Source organism: Peromyscus leucopus, chromosome 4 (assembly GCF_004664715.2).
Source record: "Peromyscus leucopus breed LL Stock chromosome 4, UCI_PerLeu_2.1, whole genome shotgun sequence".
NCBI classification, from domain to species: Eukaryota; Metazoa; Chordata; class Mammalia; order Rodentia; family Cricetidae; genus Peromyscus; species Peromyscus leucopus.
Window position 1 is genome coordinate 88,586,815 of NC_051066.1, and position 20,901 is coordinate 88,607,715.

General features: G+C 42.4%; 1 protein-coding gene across 2 annotated transcripts in view; it reads right to left on the reverse strand.

Moving 5' to 3' along the window:
* Window positions 1-810: 810 nt before the first annotated feature.
* LOC114697502 (neuroendocrine protein 7B2) overlaps window positions 811-20,901 on the reverse strand; it is a 43,906-nt gene continuing 23,815 nt past the window's right edge. For both annotated transcript variants that reach the window (XM_028875760.2, XM_028875759.2), the window contains exons 3-6: window positions 14,298-14,447; window positions 11,324-11,436; window positions 4,889-4,942; window positions 811-1,354 (exon numbers count right to left, since the gene is read on the reverse strand). In XM_028875760.2, the coding sequence (XP_028731593.1) occupies window positions 1,259-1,354; window positions 4,889-4,942; window positions 11,324-11,436; window positions 14,298-14,447 (413 nt within the window). In that variant the 3' untranslated portion in view covers window positions 811-1,258. The remainder of the gene's footprint in view (window positions 1,355-4,888; window positions 4,943-11,323; window positions 11,437-14,297; window positions 14,448-20,901) is intronic.

Here is a 20,901-nt window from a genome sequence, read left to right on the forward strand (position 1 = left end):
TCATTCCAAACCAAATTTTCTCTCCTGTGGAACCCTGTGGCATAACTTTCCACGATGGCCAAGGGAAATGGTCTCCATTAATTCTTCATATCCATATGCATAAAGACTTCTACCTTATTTGCTATATTTCCAGACCAATGTTTACATCATCTGCTCTTACTGTTGCGCCTTACCTGTGTTGCTAGTGTGGAAAATTTCAAACATGTACACGTAGAGAGGTCGAAGTTCAAGAAGTCCTAATGTACATGGGACCCACAGCTATCAGTAGTGGCTGACCTCATTCATCTGAATCCCAGGTTTCTCCCCATCACTATTAACGGATTATTTTAAAGCAAATATGAATATCATCCGCATCAATTTCAATTGATATTTCTAAAACCCAAGAGTTCTTTAAAAAGATTGCCATAAATCTTTGCAACAACTAAATTGCACCAAATACTCAGCAAGTACTCATACTTCTCCAACAGTCTCATAGATAGTATTTTTTTTTTTACTTGAATCAGGAAACAAAGAAACACCTACACAAATTTCATTTGGTTCATATTTCTCTTAAGTCCTTTAAATTTTATAGCATTTCACACACACAGGGGTGGGGAGTGTTTCTTGCCCTGAAAATTCTTCCATTCTGGATTTCACTGATTATTCCCATCATGTGTTGAATATTTTCAGTCCTAACATATGTGAAATGGGGATCATTGACTTCATAGCATTAGCACTAAAATTAGATAGTTATGCATGACACTCTGCTGTATTAAGCCAAGAAATTGATTTTTATACTGTTATTTAAAAAGAAAAAACTTCACAAGCCAATGCTTGCACATACATTTATTAAGAAGCAGCCAAGTGAGATGTGTCAGCCCCTCCCCTTGAGTACAAACTTCTTTATTGGTGTGTAACAAGGCCCAAGGGCTAGATACACTACATAATCAAAATCAAATGCTAGCCTTTTACAGACTTGGCCCAAACTGCACAACCCAAAACTGCAAGAAATCTGAGTATTTCATATCCGTGCTTTTATTATACTTGACATATACATTTTAATTGTAATGTTTCTTGCAGATCCACATCAAAAAAAACCCCAAAAGAGAAGGAGCTTTTATTCTAATTTAGCAGAAAGCACAGTCACTGGTGTGGAGGCAAATGTAAGGGCAGCTGCTTTTCATCCATAATTATCTATGTAAGACACATGCTGCCGCTCATGGGGGCTCTAGTAACATGCACATAAGCACTGGATGGGGGTCCCCCTACTGTCTTCTCTTTATTCTGACTCCTTCTCCTCTTCTGAAAAGTGGGGGACAGATTTCTTTGCCACAACATTGTCCAGCCTCTTTCCTTGTAGATACGGATTGACACTCTGAAAAAAAAAAAAATACATGTTTTAGCATTACACATGAGCCTTAGATACAGACATCTCACATAAGTGAAGGAGAATTGTTTTCTGACCATTGGATTAACAGGATAATAACATAGCACTTACCACCCCCTGCCAAATGATGGCTCCAGCAAGTTGGCTAATACCTCAGTGCCCCATAGTGCAGTATACAGTCTCACTGACAGATGTTACCAATCGTGTCTTTCATATAAGCATAGTGTTCTTGATCAAATGCAATGTAGCCTTTTTATTGTTATATTTAGCTTACAAGTTTGGGGTGAACCAGAAAAAAATTCTTGCTGCTAACTTAGGTACCAAGTCTCATGTGAAGGAAAATAATTATTCTGTGGTCCTCCTTAAGTGAGGTGGGAATCTGAAACGCCTTACTTAATCTATAGGAAGCATGCTAAAGGAAAAGACACATAGAGCCAAGTGGAAATTAGTATCTGAAGATTGACCCATGGCTGAAACTTTTCTATGCAAGGACTCTGTTGCACACAATTCATTAAGAGATCTAGCAATCAATTCCAACCTTCTCTCAGTGAAACTTAAAAGGTGAAGTCAAACCCAAAGCCATCTGGAAGGGTCTTTGTTTTTTATTTAGGGCTCCATATTCTGGAATCTCTTTCACTTGTTGATGTTCTGAATGAGTCAAAGAATCTCCATTGCTTCTCTAATAATATCGATTTTTTTGAGGTTTGGATTTGAACTGGTAAATGGAGCTGTGCAACATAATCTTTAGTGAGCAGGAAAAATTTCAAACGTTTTGGAAGACGTTTGTTTATTGAAGTTGCCTTCCAGCAGTGGAACAGAAATGTTAAGAAATGGGCTGAGGTTACAAATGAGCAGCAATCCTATGGCAATGCTAAGCCCCATGAGTGAATGGACACAGGTTTGGTGTGGGTCTGGCTTGCACGGCTCTCTTGAAAGGTTCAAGAGACAAGGACTGGAACACATGAGTAGCCCTTGTCAATGTACTTCACATTCTGGAGTATAAAAACATAAATCAGGAAGGACCCCAGCCACTCTGCAAAGATGACTCACAGACAAGGTGAGGACTACCAGATGAACAGTGTCTTTACAGAGTTAGAAAGAAGCATGTCACAAAAAGATATTCATCCTTGAAGTATTCAAGATGGTACACTTTCTGTTGGAAACTGTCAACTAGTGTGGTCTGGCCCACCCTAAGGAATCATATAAAAACCTCTGAGTAGGCAGATTAATGTGTTTGGAAAAAGTATAGTTAATACCAAAAATACTTTTCGGTTTTGTAACAGTAGTGATTCTTAAAATTCTAATATGTTTAAAGAGAATATGAGATATTCCTATTTGTCAACTGTGAGACTAAGTTGCTGATAGACTCTTTAAGATAATTAGTGGATTTAAAATGGTAACAAGTCACAGCTTCAGAGTCAATTTTTTTTTCAGCACTACTTAAAAGTAGATTGATCTTTTATTTGCAAAGCAGCTAGAAAAAAAAGTCACACAGAATGTCTTGGGGCTTTATTTGTAACATTACAGGTCAGCCCTCTTGCTAAGAAACTTCCATAGTGCAAGACAGACTGTCTAGACCCAGAAATGTCTAAAGTTGGAAGAAAAGGGAAGAGGGAGATGCCAAGGTCAAGCCTTGACACTTTTGGATTAATGTTCAATTATCGAACCAAATGCTTTGCTTTAAGTGTGTTCTGAAGAACTCATGATACATGGTAATATAGAAATTGCTATTCATGTCTGAGAACTGAATGGACAGCTTGGGATGGAGCCTTGCTTCCTGTCCTCTTCAACTAATAGTAGATGGCGAATTTCACTAGAGTAAGCCTTAATTCTTCAAATAAGTGAGCTATGATTTCTTTATATTGATTCATGCTCCAGAGAGGGTGGTTAAGGTGGGAACAGCAGCCAAGGTGTGGTGATAGAGACAAGGGAGATCTTCTGCTTCCTCATCAGTCCAGAGGGTCCCAGGGCTAAAGGAATGAGAATGGGCTTTATAGATGTCTGGGAATAGAAAGAACCTGAAATCCTGGGTCACAGTGACTCTTATTTTCCTAAATTCTAAGCCTTGTCTATGTGGAAGAAGTTGAGGCCAAAGCAAAAATCCTTTATAACATACGTCTTAGCCAGAATTTTGAGTTTTGGTAATCACTGGTCTCATGGAAATATGATCTAAAGTCAACCTAAGTTCCTCAGAGTCATAGTAGAAAGCATGGTGGGCCAGCAAGCAGAGACACTTAAAACTGCCTGCTGTTATTCATTTGGGGTCAGTCATTGGCCTTATTTGGAAATGTCCTTGCTGTACCATGGGGGATATTCAAGCCATCTTCCTGGTAAATTATGTGTATTCTGAGCTCCGAGAATAGAATTTCTTGATGTTCTCTCAAGAACACATTACACCCTTCCTGTCACCATCTGCTATTGGAAGCTGTAATCACCAAGAAAAACCCTAACAACCCCGTTTATTCCCCCAAAAAAGATCTGCTTCCAGATGTAACAGCTTTCTGCTTCTCGCATATGAAATTGTCTGTCTTCTGTGTTTGTCAGGCAGCCTGGGGCCTTATGATTAATACCAAAGCCAGAAACTCCACACTTCTTAAAGCATTTTCTGATTGAACTTGGCCAAGCTCTTTAGATTGGCCACAATTGCCACTGCCTAGATTCCCAGTTTTCCCCAAGATCCAGGTACTAAATAAATGGTCAGTGGCCTTGGGTATACAAGTTAGTTTGCATATTTTATCTAAAATAATTACTATGGTGGTACTTTACTGTTTGGTCATATAAAAAAGACCACTGTTCTGATCCTTCTGTCCAGTAAGGAAGGTATCAGTAGAATAGCAGGATGGACACTGAATCACTGTTAAGTCTCAGGGCTATAACATGCACTGGAAACTCAATATGACCTTGACATTCAGATTTATACCAAGCAACACCATATAAGGAGTAACAGAAGGAAAACATAGACACCAAAGGCAATCTCGGGCAATCCTCCCAAGGAGCGGTAACTAAGCCTACACTAGACCTGATAGTCAGCAAATGGGTATGGGTAGAATGCATGTTACACCATCCTGGCTAGGGCCAATAAAAAAGCTATGTAGAAGACATTCAAAATTCCAGCCTGCAGTATGTACTTTCACACGTTATGGTTTCTGTCCTATGATCTACATAACTGATGCAGATGTGTGAGCCATTGCCTCCACTGGTTTCAGAGCAGTTGAGGAAGGTCACACCCTCAAAGCCTCCCTGCCCTCCCTGAGTGAGGTACCATTCATGGCTGCTGGCCAGAAGGGAAGCAATAAGTAAAAATCATGTCTTAAAGCTTGGGGAGGAAGCCATGTCACCCGAGAAACCCAGGGTATAGCTGCTAGGTGTGGCCCTTGCCACACAGGATTTCTGTTCTGTTCTTTGGGATGGCATCAGAAAAGATTCTGCCACTTTCCCCAAACCAAATGCTCCAATTACCCCACTCAGAAACACTAAACCCCCAGCGACACCCCAGCCACACCCGGCCCTTGTGTGACTTACCCTCCGCTTCCGCCTCTGCCCCCCCTTCATCTTCTCATAGAGGAGTTTCTTGTTCTAGAGCGGAGAGGAAAGAAAACACAAATGCACAAGTATGGATTGAATCTGCTAACTGTCTATTTGAAAGTGACACTTGCTGTGTCCCCTGGATATTCGCATACACATATTTTGGAAACAAAGCTAGATGAAAGGAATGCCGTGTCAGAATGACAGACCACAAGAGAAAAGCTGGGGACTGTGGCGCTTTTCACAAAGTCCTCTGTACTGCCTCGAGGCGCACAGTGTCATCAACAATCTCATAAACAAGGAGAGATGGCATGCTAAAGTCCCAGGGTGTGGGAAGCTCATCCCCTCGCTTTGAACCGTCACTGTTTAAAATAAATAACTTGATCTCAGTATCTAATTCCCCTTGTATGAACTGCACACGTGGCTGTTCTCTGGAGCAGGGTCCGACCATTAACAGCAGTCCTCTATGTAAATAACTGAGACGCTGACTTCTGCAGCCATCCCCTGCCCCCCCATGGCTCAAGTTAGTGCCCCCATCAAGCCAATCACAGAACCATTTGGTCTATAACATTTTTAATAGAGTGAACCTTTTAAAAACTGCCAAAAAACTTCTTGGCAGAAAGGAGAGTTATGTTGTGTGGGGGTGAAAGGGGGATGGGGAGGGGTTCTTCTCTGTTACCACAGTTTGTATAAGTGTTTCCACACACTGCTGTGTTTCAAACACACGTTGGATTTAAATGAGCTCTAGAATATCAGACACATGCTCAACACATTTCCCTCTAGTTGAGACTATAAAAGACACAACACTGAACCTGAACATGGAAACAGAGAAAGGGATTTGGGTGTTTCACTTGTGTTCTTTTATTTTCGAATCATAAGGAAAATAATATATAAAAGAGACAATTCATCCTGCCATGACTACAATACCCTAATATTGACTTCTAGAAAAAGAGCTGACCGAGTTCTGGTGAAGAACAAGTTTATACACTATGTGTATCCTCTGAGCTGTCTGGTTATTAACAAACACTTAAATGGTAGATTTGAAAATGAAAATGACAAATGCCAAGAATGAGCTTCATTGTTTTCTTGTTCATTAAAAACTACCACCTGCAATTTACAATGGACAGCTCTGCCCAACCTCAGATATCCAGGGGTGGGGTGTGTGCCAAGAGCAGCACCTTCATTGCCAGAAACACGGGCACTGCCCAGAGGCCCTACCTCTGGCTTTCTTGGGGCATGGACCAAGTAAATATCAGGAGGAGAGAAAAGGCAGGCCTGCTGACCATTCCCTTGAGAAATGAGAACATTGTCGTTGGTCTCAACTCCAGTGTCTGAATGTAAACAAACAGCTCTAATGCACATAGAATGTTCTAGGTACTCATGCCAGAGTTGGGAAGGAGGTTGGAGTAAAGAGGGTGAGACTAGTAACTGCTTACAGATATCACTTTCTTCAGCTATCTGAACTGGAGGGAGAGCAGAGGGGCCCGCAAGCTGGTGCAGGGGAGCCCAGTGCCCATCAGTCCTGGGCCCGCTCCAGCCTGCTGCAAATGACAGGAAGGCAGCAACATCCCAATCCCCTTTTCGGATCTTAGGGGAAATTATAACCAGAAGTAGAGAAGGTCTGGAAATCTTGCTTTCAAAGATGGCCCCACTTTCCTGGAGAGTTAAAGTCAGGACCAGCATGCCCATGCCCCCAGCCCCTCCATGGTGAATGTGGCTGGGCTTTCTCCATTAGCTTTGTGTCAGTGTGGATTTGATGGCAGGGATTGGCAGATGTGATGTGAACAAAAAAAGTAGACAAAATGGATGAAAATAAACCACCCACCTCCTCTGACACCCATTTGTTAGTTCCTTGGGGATGAGTGGCCTATTTTCCAGGAGTGCAGTTGGTTTAAGTTCATTAAAGTGTTCTCCATTATGCCATCAAGATTTTGGACAACTCAATTCCATTCCTAAAGGACCCTGGAGGATGGATATCTTCATGAAGAACTGTCTGGTCCTATGGCTAGGCTATAGAAAGTACAAGGATTAGTGATGCTAATTATCAGATTGGCCATGAAAGTAAGGATGAGTTCAAACAGGTGCTAGAGTTGTGTCCAAAGGAAGGAAAAGCCAGCTTGAAGAAATTCCTACTGCTTAAATGCAGGACACTTTGAACATCAAAATTAGTTAGTGATGTATAGAGGTACTAAAGAAATAAACAGGTTTGTAAACAAGAAAAGAAGTAGTGGAAGCTTCTTATGAGAATAGGATGCAGATTAGCAAATGGAGAAATAACAAGAGAGCAAAGCTCATAATTCTGAAGCAACCATGGTTATAATTGATTCTGGTAAATACCATCAATGAATGCAAAATATATTGGTTAACAGTTTCATAGCGGTCAGAATATTTATAGTCTCAAAGTAGTTTCCCACACGTTAACTATTAATTTTAAATGGCAAATGATTTAAACCAGAGAAACATGGACACCGCTTTGTTAAAGGGAATGAAGTTATCACTAACTGAGACCGTGCACCCCCTTGGTGCACAGGGCTAAGGATATACATAAGCAGCATGACTGTGAAGATGCTTTAAAAGTTGGTCTGGTGAACACAGAGGGAATGAGTGACTCCCACACTCTTCCTGTCTCCCATGGCTCAGCTCAGGCTCTGGTCAAACACTGATGAAAGTTGCACGAAGCACTGGGAAAGGAGAAACATTTGTTTTTCTGACACAACTACGACCACTCATCAGTAAGTGTGTTAAGGGTAAAGGCTGACACCAGCCCTTGGCCATAGCCCTTGAGCATTATAGGTGAATGGGGGGGGGGGTTGGGGGTTGATGTCAGCCTTTGGCTATAGACCCTTAGGGCTGTAATTAGTTATGTACATTGTGGGGAAGGCGACAAGTCCTAGGAGAGGACTGCATAGGCCACATGGTGAGGGATGAGTCATGAAGAGATACATATATTTACTGTGTTTGTAAAAATGGGGTCCAGTTTCCAGCTCTGTCAATCACAAGCTCTGTTACTGAGCAGGCTACCCAGATCCCTGCCTTGTGTTTTCTCCTCTATAGAATGAGAGTGATGAGGATGGGCAGCCTGGATGAAATGACTGAGGTAAATTATTAGCACAGAGTCTGGCATGTAACATGAGCTCCACAAATATTATGATTTCCTATTATATAGCAATTATTGGTGTCTTCCTATTACCCACCACAGGGCCCAGACGTCATATGGTGCATATTTAAGAAATGTGACCTGATGTAGTAACAAGAAAAGAGCCATGCAGGAAACAAGACAGACACTGCTATTTGTAATATGTGATTCATTGCTAAAGATGCAACTCGGCTCCAGATAATATAAAAACAAAACAGGGAGGCAGTACCATCCAGGAAGAAAGCAGGGGGCCTTGTGTGCAGTTTGTCTGAGAGATAACGGTTTTGCAAGTTGAAAGGATAGTTGAGCTGCAGACGGCTTCAACCTCTTCTTCTATATAAACACCCAGGCTGCTAGAGACACTCAGTTCACACTTCCATGCAAAGATCAAGCAGGCACTGTTTTATTGCTAGGTGGTAATGAGAAAATAAACAAGGAAACTGAAGTTTAAACAAACACATAATTAGAGCTGATAAGAGGCATAAATGTCATTCCTTGGCCATTGATCTGGGACAGCACTTTTTATACGTGGTCTTAAATTCTAGTCTTCAGCTCTGATGTGGACAATGAGAGAAGCACAGTGTTCCAAGGAGGGAGAGGGAAGGAGTAAAAGGGGATGTGAGTGGAATTGAGAGGGAGCTTCTGAAGAAGAGGATGGTAGCACACGCCTTTAATCCCAGCACCCTGAGGCAGAGGCAGGTCGACCTCTGTGAGTTGAGTTCGAGGCCAGCCTGGTTTACATAGAGAGTTCCAAGACTGCCAGAGCTACATAGAAAGACCCTGCTTCTAAACAGACAGACAGACAGACAGACAGGCAGACAAACAAACAAAATAAATGCTGGAAAGAGAAGTTACCATTTCTTCCACACCATCACAGCACCAGACGGGCTCTGCCCACACTCAGACATTTCCTCACTTTCCCTTCTTGTTCTCAGGTCAAGCCTTCCAGTTAGCCATGCCCCTCCCCTAGGACCTCAGTACTGGCTCGCCTTAGTACCTCAACTTTCTCTGCAGCTAAGGAAGAATCAGCCCCACTGGCCCCACATAGTCCTCTGCCCTAGGCTTCCATCTTTCCTAGGGACAGCACCTGGCCTTTCACTGTATCAGTGCCAAATTGGGCCACTTTTATCTTCATGCCTTTTGTTTCAAGACTGCAAACCCCTTGAAAGCACAGAACCACTTCTTGATGGATACTGTAGCCTGAGCATCTAGCATAGTATCTAAAGTAAGCGGGCTCAGAACCGGTTTGCTCCCTTCTGAAACTGCTTGGCCGTTCCTGGGTCCTTTCCCAGCACTCCTCTTGATTCTCTGTTCTTTCCTTGCTTATCCTTACTCCTTTAAGCTGGCACACAAATGCATAATGTATCCCATCCTCTCTTCTTCAAATGCCTCACAGGAAGAGTTTATGTTATCCCTTTCACATAGATCGCCCCTGTCTCTTCCTCCCTCCCTCCCTCTCAGGTTATGTCTACACCATATAGTCATTCTGTTTAGTTTATCTCCTTTGAAATAGCACAAATTCATCTTCATCACTACATTTAGGACCAACATAAATGGAACTATTTTTTTTTTATTTTCTCCATGTTCTTTCTGTCTTTTAGTCTCCCTCTATTTTATCTTACTATTCCATTGGGATACATTTTATAGGAGATTTTCATAATAGCCAAGGTACTTTTCGTATATGTTTAAACTGTACCAGTAAGAGAAAGCTTGAAAATAGTTCTACAAGACAACTCTCCCTAACAGAACTATATATGTCAGAAACGATAGAGAGCAAGAGTGGGGGGTGGGTGGGCAGGGGGAGGGCAAGAATGATACAAATTGTAAGTGCAAGGTTAACTCAAGAGTGTTGCTTCCCTCCCTTAATTTGGAAATGTATTTTGAAGGCAGAGGGATCTCAACTGACTCAATGAAACATGAAGTAAGATGCTAGAAAAAAATGAAAGTGATTATTAATGAGGATCAATTTCTCTAAAATAAGTAGAAAGAAGGAAAAAGTCTATTTTCCAGGCTTAAGTGTACACTGCAACACACTAAGCAGTGTTGTTAGCACTGACTTGAGAAGATCAGAGGGTCAGAGGGGCTTTGGTCACCTGGAGTGTCTTTGGAGGGAACACCATTCACTCATTCCAAAGATCCATTGACCACCTACTTTCCTATGTGAACCAACACTGCTCAGGATTTCCCCATTTTTCTCACATGGCTTCAGCACTGGATTACACAGGCCCAACCACAGGCACCTAGACACATTCCCATTCAATTTTAATCATCCTTGGCTCATTGTTCCAGCCTCTTGGGATCTTCCTGAAACCCGACTTGGTCATCCAGAGTTCTCTCTTCCAACTTTGTGTCAACCACTGAGAATCTGGGAAGTATATGATCTGTGTTTTTTATTTCAAACATAGATAAAAAATGTGGTGTGGGGTAGTACTCAGACATGCAGGGTACCCTGTACTATTTCCCCGCCCCCCTCCTGACAGGTACTTCAAGTTGTCTTTGGGTGATACTCTGTTGACTTGGCTGTATCTCTTCACCTCTTCCAATAGGAGACCAGAAAAGATCTTGTCAAATACTTCGATGAAGTCCAAGCACACCATGCCCACTTCATTTCCCTCATTAAGCTGGCACGCAGATACATAATGCTGGCAATGGAATACAATGAGCAGATCGACAAAACTTGTTTTGAGCGCACCAGTGCCAAGTGGCCATGATTTTTCTTTCCAAGCACTTCATTGGAACAGCACCCTTTGTTGACAGCTACCCGTGGTTGCATGCAACTGACAGTGAGCTCACCACCACACATCTGGAGCTCTATCTCTCTTTCCACAGAGCAGACTTCTATGTGTCTGTGTCCAACTCTGAATGTCTTTATTTCCTGGATTCTGCAGAGATATGTGCAGATCATCTCCCTTAGAAATCAACTTTACAGAGTTCCTCAGTGTCTTTTCCTTTGAAAAAGTCTTTTTCCTTTTCACGGAGTCTGATTGAGTGGCATGAAGCACTAGGGAGACAGGAGGATGTTATGACGCAGGCCATGGAGAAGAGCAGAATAGAAGCCCCTGGAAAGTATATGGTCCAGATTGCTGTCTCTTCCGACAGACTCAGTATACTGCTCTATAGACACATGAGTGTGGTCTGGAATAATAATTACAAAGAGTCCCCCTCAGCCAGAGATTTCTGGGGAATCAACTCCTAAACAATTTTTCTTTCTTCTCCCCATGCATACTGTTCATCTCTGGCATCACTAACCCCAAGAGATCAGAGTGAAAACTACCAGCTGCTGAAAATGCACTTACCCACTTGCCCAAACCTGGGTAGTCATGTTCTGGATCAAAAAGGTGCTGGTTTAACTGGAATTCTCGACTGAATTCTGCAGTGTCAGGGGCATTTTCTAGGCACCCATCATCCGCTGTGGAAAAACGTTTTTGAGAAACTGTCAGCACATCTGTTGTTATTCTGAAAGTTAACTTATTAGAAACATTTAGACACATAAAGGTCATAGTCTGTTCATATCAAACACTCCAAATCACGTTCCCTCTGGGTTCCAGTCCCTCTCTACTTGTCATAAGCAGCCACTCCAAGAGCAAAGACCTGTTGGCCGCCCTCCAAGCCCACTTCCCTTTTCTCCCTGGCATACAGCAAGGCTCATTTTCCAGCCTTTCTTTGCAACAAGGTGGAGTCATTTACCTGAGCCCAGGCCAATAGAACGTAGGCAGAAGTGATATATTCCACTTCCAGGCGTGTCCCCAAAACCTTGTGATGGTCCACTTTCCCCAACTCTACCCCATCTGCTGGTCTGCATGCTGCAAGCCAGGGCAACTGGGGGCACCAAGAGTCACGAAGGCAGAACCATCTACCTCTATCATTTCTTTACCTCTCTCTGATAGGACTTTACATAAGTGAGAAATAAGTTTCTGTCATGAAGAACTTTAGACTGTTTCATGTCAAATGTTCCCTGAAGTTTCCATTCCACATGAGTCCCTCTCTTTCTCTTGGGTGATGTCTTCAGGAACCACTCCAGTGCCTTCAGACAAGTTGTGGTGCTCTGTATAACAGCAGCAATGGCTTGTGTTTTATTTACAGTGAGGCTTAAGGTCAAATCCTAGCTCTAGTGGAATCTATAGGTTCAGCTTTTTAAAAGTTAACCTGGCTTCTCTAAGTCTGTTTATTTACCTATGAGATACAAACAATCAAATATTTACCTAGTTGCTCTAAGAAATGAAGGTGGCCATGCATGGTACCATCGGCACACGGAGGTTTGCAGTATGATTAAAGCCCCTCTCAGCCACCTCCCTTTAAATGAAAGTTTATTCCAAGATAGCTCTTTTGTTGTTACTTATTTTGCTTTTGTTTTTATTGCTCTCTCACAGAGGGCTTTACTCTGTGGTTTAGACTTGCCTCAAACTCATAATCTTCCTGTTACCGCCTGCTGAGGGCTGGGATTACAGGGATATGCCAAAGTACCCAGCTGTGATAGTTCACTGAAGTATACACACTTTCCGTTCAAACCAAAGAAAGCAGGTTGTCTTTCCTGGCTTCCGTTTTTCTACAAGATCTATGCTCTCTAGATATGATCCCCTAAAAGTGAGTTTTTAAACCTTCCTGCTTCCAATGTATTTTAGACAACATCTTTAAAACGTGATAAATAGGGGCAAGAGATGCATGTCACTGGTTGAGTATGTGCAAGACCCTGGGTTTGAGTCCCAGCATCATAAAACGAAGCAGAGGGGGGAAACAGAGGCTGGGAAATTTTGTGCTAAGCCAGAGTAGGAAAGAAGCCCTGCCCTCTCCTGCTAGTTTCAAAGGGACAATGGAATGTCAAAGTCAATACTGAGAGGGGATCTATTTGCAATTAGCAAGGTTGTCTAGCTCTTAGGACTGAACTGAAGTCTTTAAACATGCAGTGTATCAGCCCTGAGTACCTGGAAGCTAGTGTGGAAGTCATCAGTTTTCCAAACAATTCCCAGTGAGACTCCCCACTTCTCACTGAGCCATCTCTAACGTCTTTATCAGGTGGGAAAGGGATACCAAGCAGAGTGTCCAAATGCAGCAGCTGGTTTTTGTGACCTTTTGGCAACTCTTTCTCAAGTACCTTGAGACTGAGCTGTAGTGTTAAAGCCTTGTTGATGGCCAGGCTGAGATTTTGGGGGGCTGAAAATATGCTCTAGAAGTCACCTTCCAGCTAGCCCTGTAGCCAAGAGTTGGATTCTAGGACCTGCACTGCCCTGTGCAGGGAGATGGGTGATGATTCAGACAAGAGCCTGGCAGGGCAGGGGCAAGCCAAGGTTCGATTTTGTGTCACTGGACTGTGCTGTTCTGTATCACTCAGGTCCCTTTGTATGGTAGTCTTAAGAGATTCTTCTCCAAGAGTAGCTAAATTTAGCAAACAATCTCCACTTTTAGATTGCCAGTTGTGTCAGAAAAACAATGTGGAGAATGTTAGTGTCATGGATCAGTAGCAAAGAGAAAAGCAGATTCTGAGGCAGAGTCTTGGGCTGGGATCTCATCCACCTGTCAGCTCACTCTGGTTGCTCTCCTCTCAGTGGTGTAAGTGCATGCACAGAGTGCTATGTCACACAGGTCTTGCTTGGGATAACCCGGAACCACACTGTACATTTTTTTAAGGCATTGAGTGTGCCATATTTCTCTAGATGAGATGACTGAAGCCTAAAGAAGTGACATATTAATATGTGTGGTTAACCCTAGGACTCAGATCATATGGCTCACACTCTGGGTCTCTTTCCCTTATCTTCCAAAAGTAGGTTTCAAACTTCAGTGTGCTCCAAGGCTGGTCACTGCACAGATAGCTGTGTCCCAGGCTCGGAGTGTCTGATTCAGTAAGTCTGATTCAGCCAGAGGATCTGCATTTCTAGCAAGTTCCCAGGTTATGCTGCTGCTGCTGGCCCAAGGACCCCACTTGAAGAACCTCTGTGTTACACTCTATCATATCAACTTTTCCAGACCCCCACACTCTGAGCTAGTCTTTCTTCCTACCCATCCCAAACCCTAGAAGTAAGTAAAAGGTGGCTGATGGGCTTGGTGCCAGCCAGTGACTAAGGATTTCCTGTCATCTAGGGCCAGCCTCCCCATACTGGCTCAATCTTATCCAACTCCCATGTTGCTCCACCCAACATGGGAGCTCTGTGCTTCAGGGAAGAGAGAGGCCTCACCCTAAATAAAAAGAGGAACATTTTTCAGAGAGAGCCCACATTGTAGCTGGGGTCAGAATTTCCAATTACCCCCATTATAACCCAAGGCCATGTTCCTTACCAGTTTTCCCAAGAGGACAGGGATTTGGAGGGTCTGGGTAGCCTTGGTCCTCACTGAAGTCCTTAGGAATGTTGTCACCAGTCAACTCTGCCACTATGTTAGGGATGTTGCCGAAAGGACCCAGATGCTGAAGACCCTCATGAGCTCCACCTGCAGTGGGAGGAAACATCTTTGAATTGACATTTACTCAGCAGACCACACGGACAAAGTACTGTGCTTAGTCAGCAAAGGAAACCCATCAATTGCTTCCTGCCATCTTGAGGTTTGGAATTTAGATGCAGAAACAGATACACAGTATGCATCAATCATTTCTTCAGAATGTGAATTGTGTATGACCCTCATAGAAATGTTAAAACGGCATGATGGAGCTTGGAGGAGAGACAGTTCCCTTTGGCTGGTGGGATGATTGGGTTTTGGGATGCTCACATAGGTGAGCAGGACTCTGGAAGTTGGCTATGGACTTGAGTGGCAGTGAGGGGACACACAAAGGGGCAATTGTCACAGAGGTCTAATAGAGGGAAAGAACATAATGGGGGGAGGAAATTAAAGGAAAAAACTCATTAACATTCTGACACCTTAACACCTGAAAATTTGATTGCTCCAACTGTTCTCCTCTGTATATATTTTTCTGCATAAATCTTTACAGGGCTGGGGCAATGGCTTAGTGGTTAAGAGTGCTTGCTACTCTTCCAGAGGACCTGAGTTGGTTCCCAGCATCCACAGTCAGCAGTGGCAACTGCCTATAACTCCAGCTCTAGAAATCTGACACCCTCTTGTGGCATTAGTGGGCAGCCACCCTCATGTGCACATACATATGCAAATAAATGTAAGAAAAATTTAAAACATTGTAGTCAGAATTGTTTCTCTGGTCCTGCCAAGCCCCCACAGTCATGCGGCCCACTTATAAAATAACCACTCAGAGGCTTATAATAAGTATAACTGCTTGACCATTGGCTCAAGCTTATTTCTGACTAGATCTTAATTAACCCACAATTCTTATCTTTGTTTAGCCATGTGGCTTGGTACCTTTTCTCAGTTCTGCCTTGTCATCTTGCTTCCTCTGTGTCTGGCTGGTGACTCCTGACTCAGCCCTTCCTCTTCCCAGAATTCTCCTTGTCTGCTTATCCTGCCTATACTTCCTGCCTGGCTACTAGCCAATCAGCAATTTTATCAACCAATCAGAGCAAAATATATTCACAGCATACAGAACGACACCCCATGGCAAAATATTTTATAATTTTTATTTCCCATTAAATCACAAGACTCTTTCCATTTGTCTGCTTGTGCCCCATTTCTGTGTTTATGAGGGGCAATGTTGTTTTATATCTAATCAGTGTACCATGACACATTAACTCTTCCCTTATTGTGAGACACTTAGTATTTCCCAATTTACTTTAGGGCCTTAATTTTTTCCATATTTTGGATTAATTTTCAACAGGATAAGTTCCCAGAAGTAAGTCAAATTACTAGGTCAAAGGCTATAAATGTTTTTATGGCTCATGATATTGTACTGCCAAATGATTTCCAAAAAAAGAGGTAGTAATTTACAAAATATCACTAAAACATGAGAGTACCATTTTTACAACATCCTCACTAGCATTTGGCATCATAAAATTTCATATTTTTTCCTTGCTCATTTAAATAGATTTGACTGCCAGATCAATCAAATAGCTTCTTTATGTTTATTTACTGGTTGTTATTTTCTTTTTTATGACTTGTCTGTTTATGCTTCTAGAATTACAATGTTTCTCTTATCAACTTATACAAACATTTCACTTAATAAAGATAGCAGGACTTTGTCACATTCACTGCAAGCATTCCCCACATTTGTCCGACTTTGAATTCTGGTTGTTATTATAATATTTTGCTAACATAAGCTTTTAATATTTGCATAGTCCGAGTTGTTTTTAACTCTCCTTTGTAATTTCTTTTTATCTGTCTAGACTTGTAAAATCATTGCCTCTTAAGGGTTATGACCAACATCTGGATATTTTAGTTTACTTTTAAAAATTAACTCTTTAATCCATTATTCATTTTAGTGTGTTTAAAATAGATAACCTATTATCCCAGCTCATTTGTCCAATAAATGTCTGTCCTCATTTCTTTCATGCCAGCAACAGACTTCTAAGTGCCTCATCCATACACAGACACAGCAGTGAATGAAAAGAAGTTCCCATGAATAACTTGTTTTACTGTACCTATTGTGCCGTTCAACTGCTGGACTATTTTACCTGTAACAGTGACATCTTACAAGGTCAGGAAGCTTCCTTTTCCCAGAATGCTTCTTAGGAACACTTCATATTGTTCAACTTTGTTGGAACACTGGTGCTCCTCCTTCATAGCTGCATTAATCTATGTACAGGGTGCTCACAGATGACCATAGTGTGTGTGGGGGGGTGGTGCTACTCTAAATCCTAGGATGACCTGTTTTGCATGAATTCCACGTCCACAAGAAGTAGGACCTTCCCATCTGGCCACTTTACCTAAGTCCAGCCAGGCAAAGCTCCCTTGACCCTGTGTGACTACACTGGTCTTGTCTTTTTGGCCAAACCTGGTCCTCTTTGGATGGGCACATTGTTTTCTTTGGGGTTATAAACATATCCAAGTAGGATCATCATGGCTAGGCCTTGGCATCTTCTGAGGTGTTTTTCCATCACTGTCTCTGTTATGTTTGATTCAAGTTTAACCTTAAAGGGACAAACTTACCTACCTTAGTAGCATTAGCCTTCAAATCCAGACACTGCCAACATGCTGGGTTTCTTTGTGCTTATATTGTATTCCATTGCTCTACAATAAGAATGGATGTCTACAAAATTTATATATTTGAAAAATTGGTTGGGACTGGAGAAATTGTTCAGTGGTTAAAAGCATTAGTAGCTCTTCTAGAGGACCTGGGTTTAATTCTCAGCACCCACACAATGACTCACAATCATCTGTAACTCCTGTCCTAGAGTATCCAAAATTCTCTCCTAGCCTCTGTGGGCACTGCATGTACATTGCATACGTACATACATGATGGCAGAACACCCGTATATACAAAATAAAAATAAGTTAAAAGGTTTTTACTGGGCAGTGGTGGTACACACCATTAATCCCAGCACTCAGGAGGCAGAGGCAGGCAGATCTTTGAGTTTGAGGCCATCCTGTTCCACAGAGTGAGTTCCAGGACAGCCAGGGATACACAGAGAAACCCAGTCTCAAAAACCAAAGAAACAAACAAACAGGTATTTCTTTGTGGACCACTATAATTATGTGAATATTTAAAGTAAGCTATTTTATGTAACTCATAAGTAAATATAGCCAATATTCAACCCTGTTGATATTCTTTCATGTCCTTATTCATATTTTATCATAATCTACATTAAAATATATCTGCTAAAAATATTGTGCTACACATTAAAAATCTACTATGACTAATAAGTATCTGTCAGCATCTTATTTCTTACTGTTTTCATGCTGTCATTCTGATGCTATATTAGTTGGTGTATCCATGAGAATAAAATTCTTCATTTTAATTTTGTTGGTAACTGACTATTAAAATTAATTAGTAAACCACACTTTGGTTTAGTGATTCTGTTCTTTGCTTGTTACTCTCATCCCTCTGATTTGATCTGTCTTTATTTTTCACCACTCTGGATCTTCATAAAGTGTTATCCAAGTTACACAGTGGTAGCTGCTTACAGAAGTACTCTGGGAATACATGCTGTTTTTTTTCCCCCTGAATTAATTTGTTTTTCCAAATTAACCTACAAACTGCAAAGGTTAAAGCAATGCATCAGTGCATTTGATACTGATATACTTGAAGCTTAGTATAACCCTGGCACTGTAGTCACCACTGTGCGTGTTATAGGGCATGCTTTCTGGTATGTCAATACATGTCTCTGCTTCTGAAAGCACCCTGGAATTAAGTGCCAGGAATTATCCAACTTGGCTCAGAGAGAATGCATGTCTTAATGCCCCATTAGTAATTAATGAAGGAAGCAAACACAGTTTCCCTTATGGAAAGGCTGCCAGAGCTCTGTTTACCTCTGTGCACCAGTGCCACTTAAATGAATGTAGGACTTGTTAGGAAGCAACAGATGTTTAGAACCAGGTAGATATATTAGAACACAAACTTCTTTTCAAACCATACTTAATGACATCAGATCCAGATGCAGGAACTGTGAAGATGTCAATGATGCTGTCCTGTGCACATCTAGAAAATAAGTTTAAAAATAGTGGCATGTGCAACCAAATGCTGCTTTTTTGATTCATTATATTATTTAGAACAGGTCTGTTGCATCACATGCTAAATTAGCCAAAATACTGTGATATTACAGGTTCTTCTTGGTCTGTTTACCTCTGTTCCCTTAACTGTCTGACAACCAAACACATGTTTAAAAATCATTATTCAACCAATTTAAACATTTATTGAACACAGTCTATGTATCAAGACTTAAACAAAACAAAATATCTAGATTGAGTATTAGAGGGTATAGTGGTTTGAATGAGAACGGCCCCCATAGGCTCATAGATTTGAATTCTTGGTCACCAGGGAGTGTCACTATTTGAAAGGATTAGGAGATATGGCCTTGTTGAAGGAGGTGTGTCACTGGAGGTGGGCTTTGAGGTTTGCAAAATCCTAAGCCAGACTCAATGGCTCTCTCTTTCTGCTACCTGTGCTGAGATGTAGAACTCCTAGCTACATCTCTAGCACCATATCTGCCTGCATGCCACCATGTTTCCTGCCATGGTGATAATGGACTAAACTTCTGAAACTGTAAGCCAACTCCAGTTGAATGTTTTCTTTTGAACGAGCTGCCATGGTCATGGTGTCTCTTCACAGCAATAGAACGCTGACGAAGACAGAGGGTCACCTGTCAGTCAGATGACTGTGGATGCTGCTTTCATTGAGTTATAGTCTTTAGGGAAGGAAGGAAGGAAGGAAGGAAGGAAGGAAGGAAGGAAGGAAGGAAGGAGAGAAGGAGGGAGGGAGGGAGGGAGGGAGGGAGAGAGAGAATAGACATATACAATACAGCCAGTTGTAATGCATGTATCAGCTGGGAAACAACAGGATGTTACCATTGGATAGAGAAGTATGCAGCCCAGTCCAGGGGCATAAAGGACTTTCTGCAGGAAACTTCCTACACCCCTACCTCATGCTTTTTTCCTGGGTTCCACACATGCCCCTTTGGGTGGCAGCTCAGCAGAGCTTCTTGGTTTCAGCCTTTCCCTAGACTCTGCAACTTGACTAACCTTAGTTCCCTGCTTTCCCTTTCCAACCAATGTACTTGTCTGTCTCAATGGAGCAATGGTGGCAAGAGACATCCCTCAGAGTCCAGTACCTCCACATCTCATTGACCTGGAATGGAATTTTCCTGGTTGACTACAACTGCTTTTAGCTTCTAGTTCACTTTCATGAAGTGATTCAGGCTAGCTGTCAGTATGTAATAAGTGAAATCATTAAAACCGAATACCAATAAAGCCCCAAATTTTATCTAGCCTTGACCAGGTATGGGCTTCCTGGTTCACTGAACGATTTCTAAGATTTTCATAGAGTAGATCTATATACAACATTACCCAGTATTCTAAAGTCATTTGACTATGAGCAAATTTTGCATGAGCAAAATCCAAAGTGAGTTTTTCAATTGTGGTGTTTTATCTCTCTTTGCTGGAGAAGATGAATCTCCACGTAGAGATCAATGTTGGTCAGAAACAAGGACACATAAACAGACAGGCCTAGCCTCCCCTTATTCCCTAATCACCACCACCATTCCCACTTTGGGTCTTGTTACGCTTTTAGTAGTTCCAAAGCACTTTTCTCTTCTGTGGAGAACGCTAGTGAGGTCAGTAGGACAAGGGCCGCTTCTCGTAAATAAGAGAATTCTGGAATACAGTTGTTTGCCTAAAGCCTCACAGCACGTTTGTAGCCTGCAGTTTTGTAGTCTGAGGCTCCAGCATGATAGCCACTCTGAATGACATCAGGAGTGCACCGTGGGACTTTGTGCAGCCCATGCGCACTCTCTCCAGGGGCTTCCCATTGTTTTTTGTTTGTTTGTTTGTTTGTTTGTTTGTTTTGTTTTGTTTTGTTTTGTTTTAAGATCAGTTCAACTCTGGAACAGCAATGACTTGCCAGGACACCTGAGGTCTCTGGTAGTTCCTAGCTCCCTCAGGGGGCCCAAATATGTCAGTGACCAGGGGTTTGGCTTCCCACTGCAGAGCAAGATCCCAGCAGAAACACTCTGAGATGGGAAGGCAGCCTCTGTCCTCACTCCAGCAGTTCCTTCGTCTCTGATTGCTGCCTCGTGCCAGAAGGCTCGGCGTGTCCAGACGGAACCCCCTGCGCGGCGGGCAGACTTCGCCTCACAATCTGGTAACACCCTGACAAGTTTACAGCCAGTGGAGTTCCATCAGTGCCTCGCGCCCCATGCCGAGGCTGTCTGTGGAGTCATGTACTTGGGCACCAGTGCTGGGCAATAAAGGAGAATTGTGGCGGGGCAGCCTGGTGCCAAGGAGCTAGTCACCCACCTCATAAAAGGGGAGTTCCGTGAGGAGAGTCTGGCAGGGAGAGGGCATAGACTCTTCAATACCAGCCATTCAGTGGAAGGGACAGGATCCAGCTGTT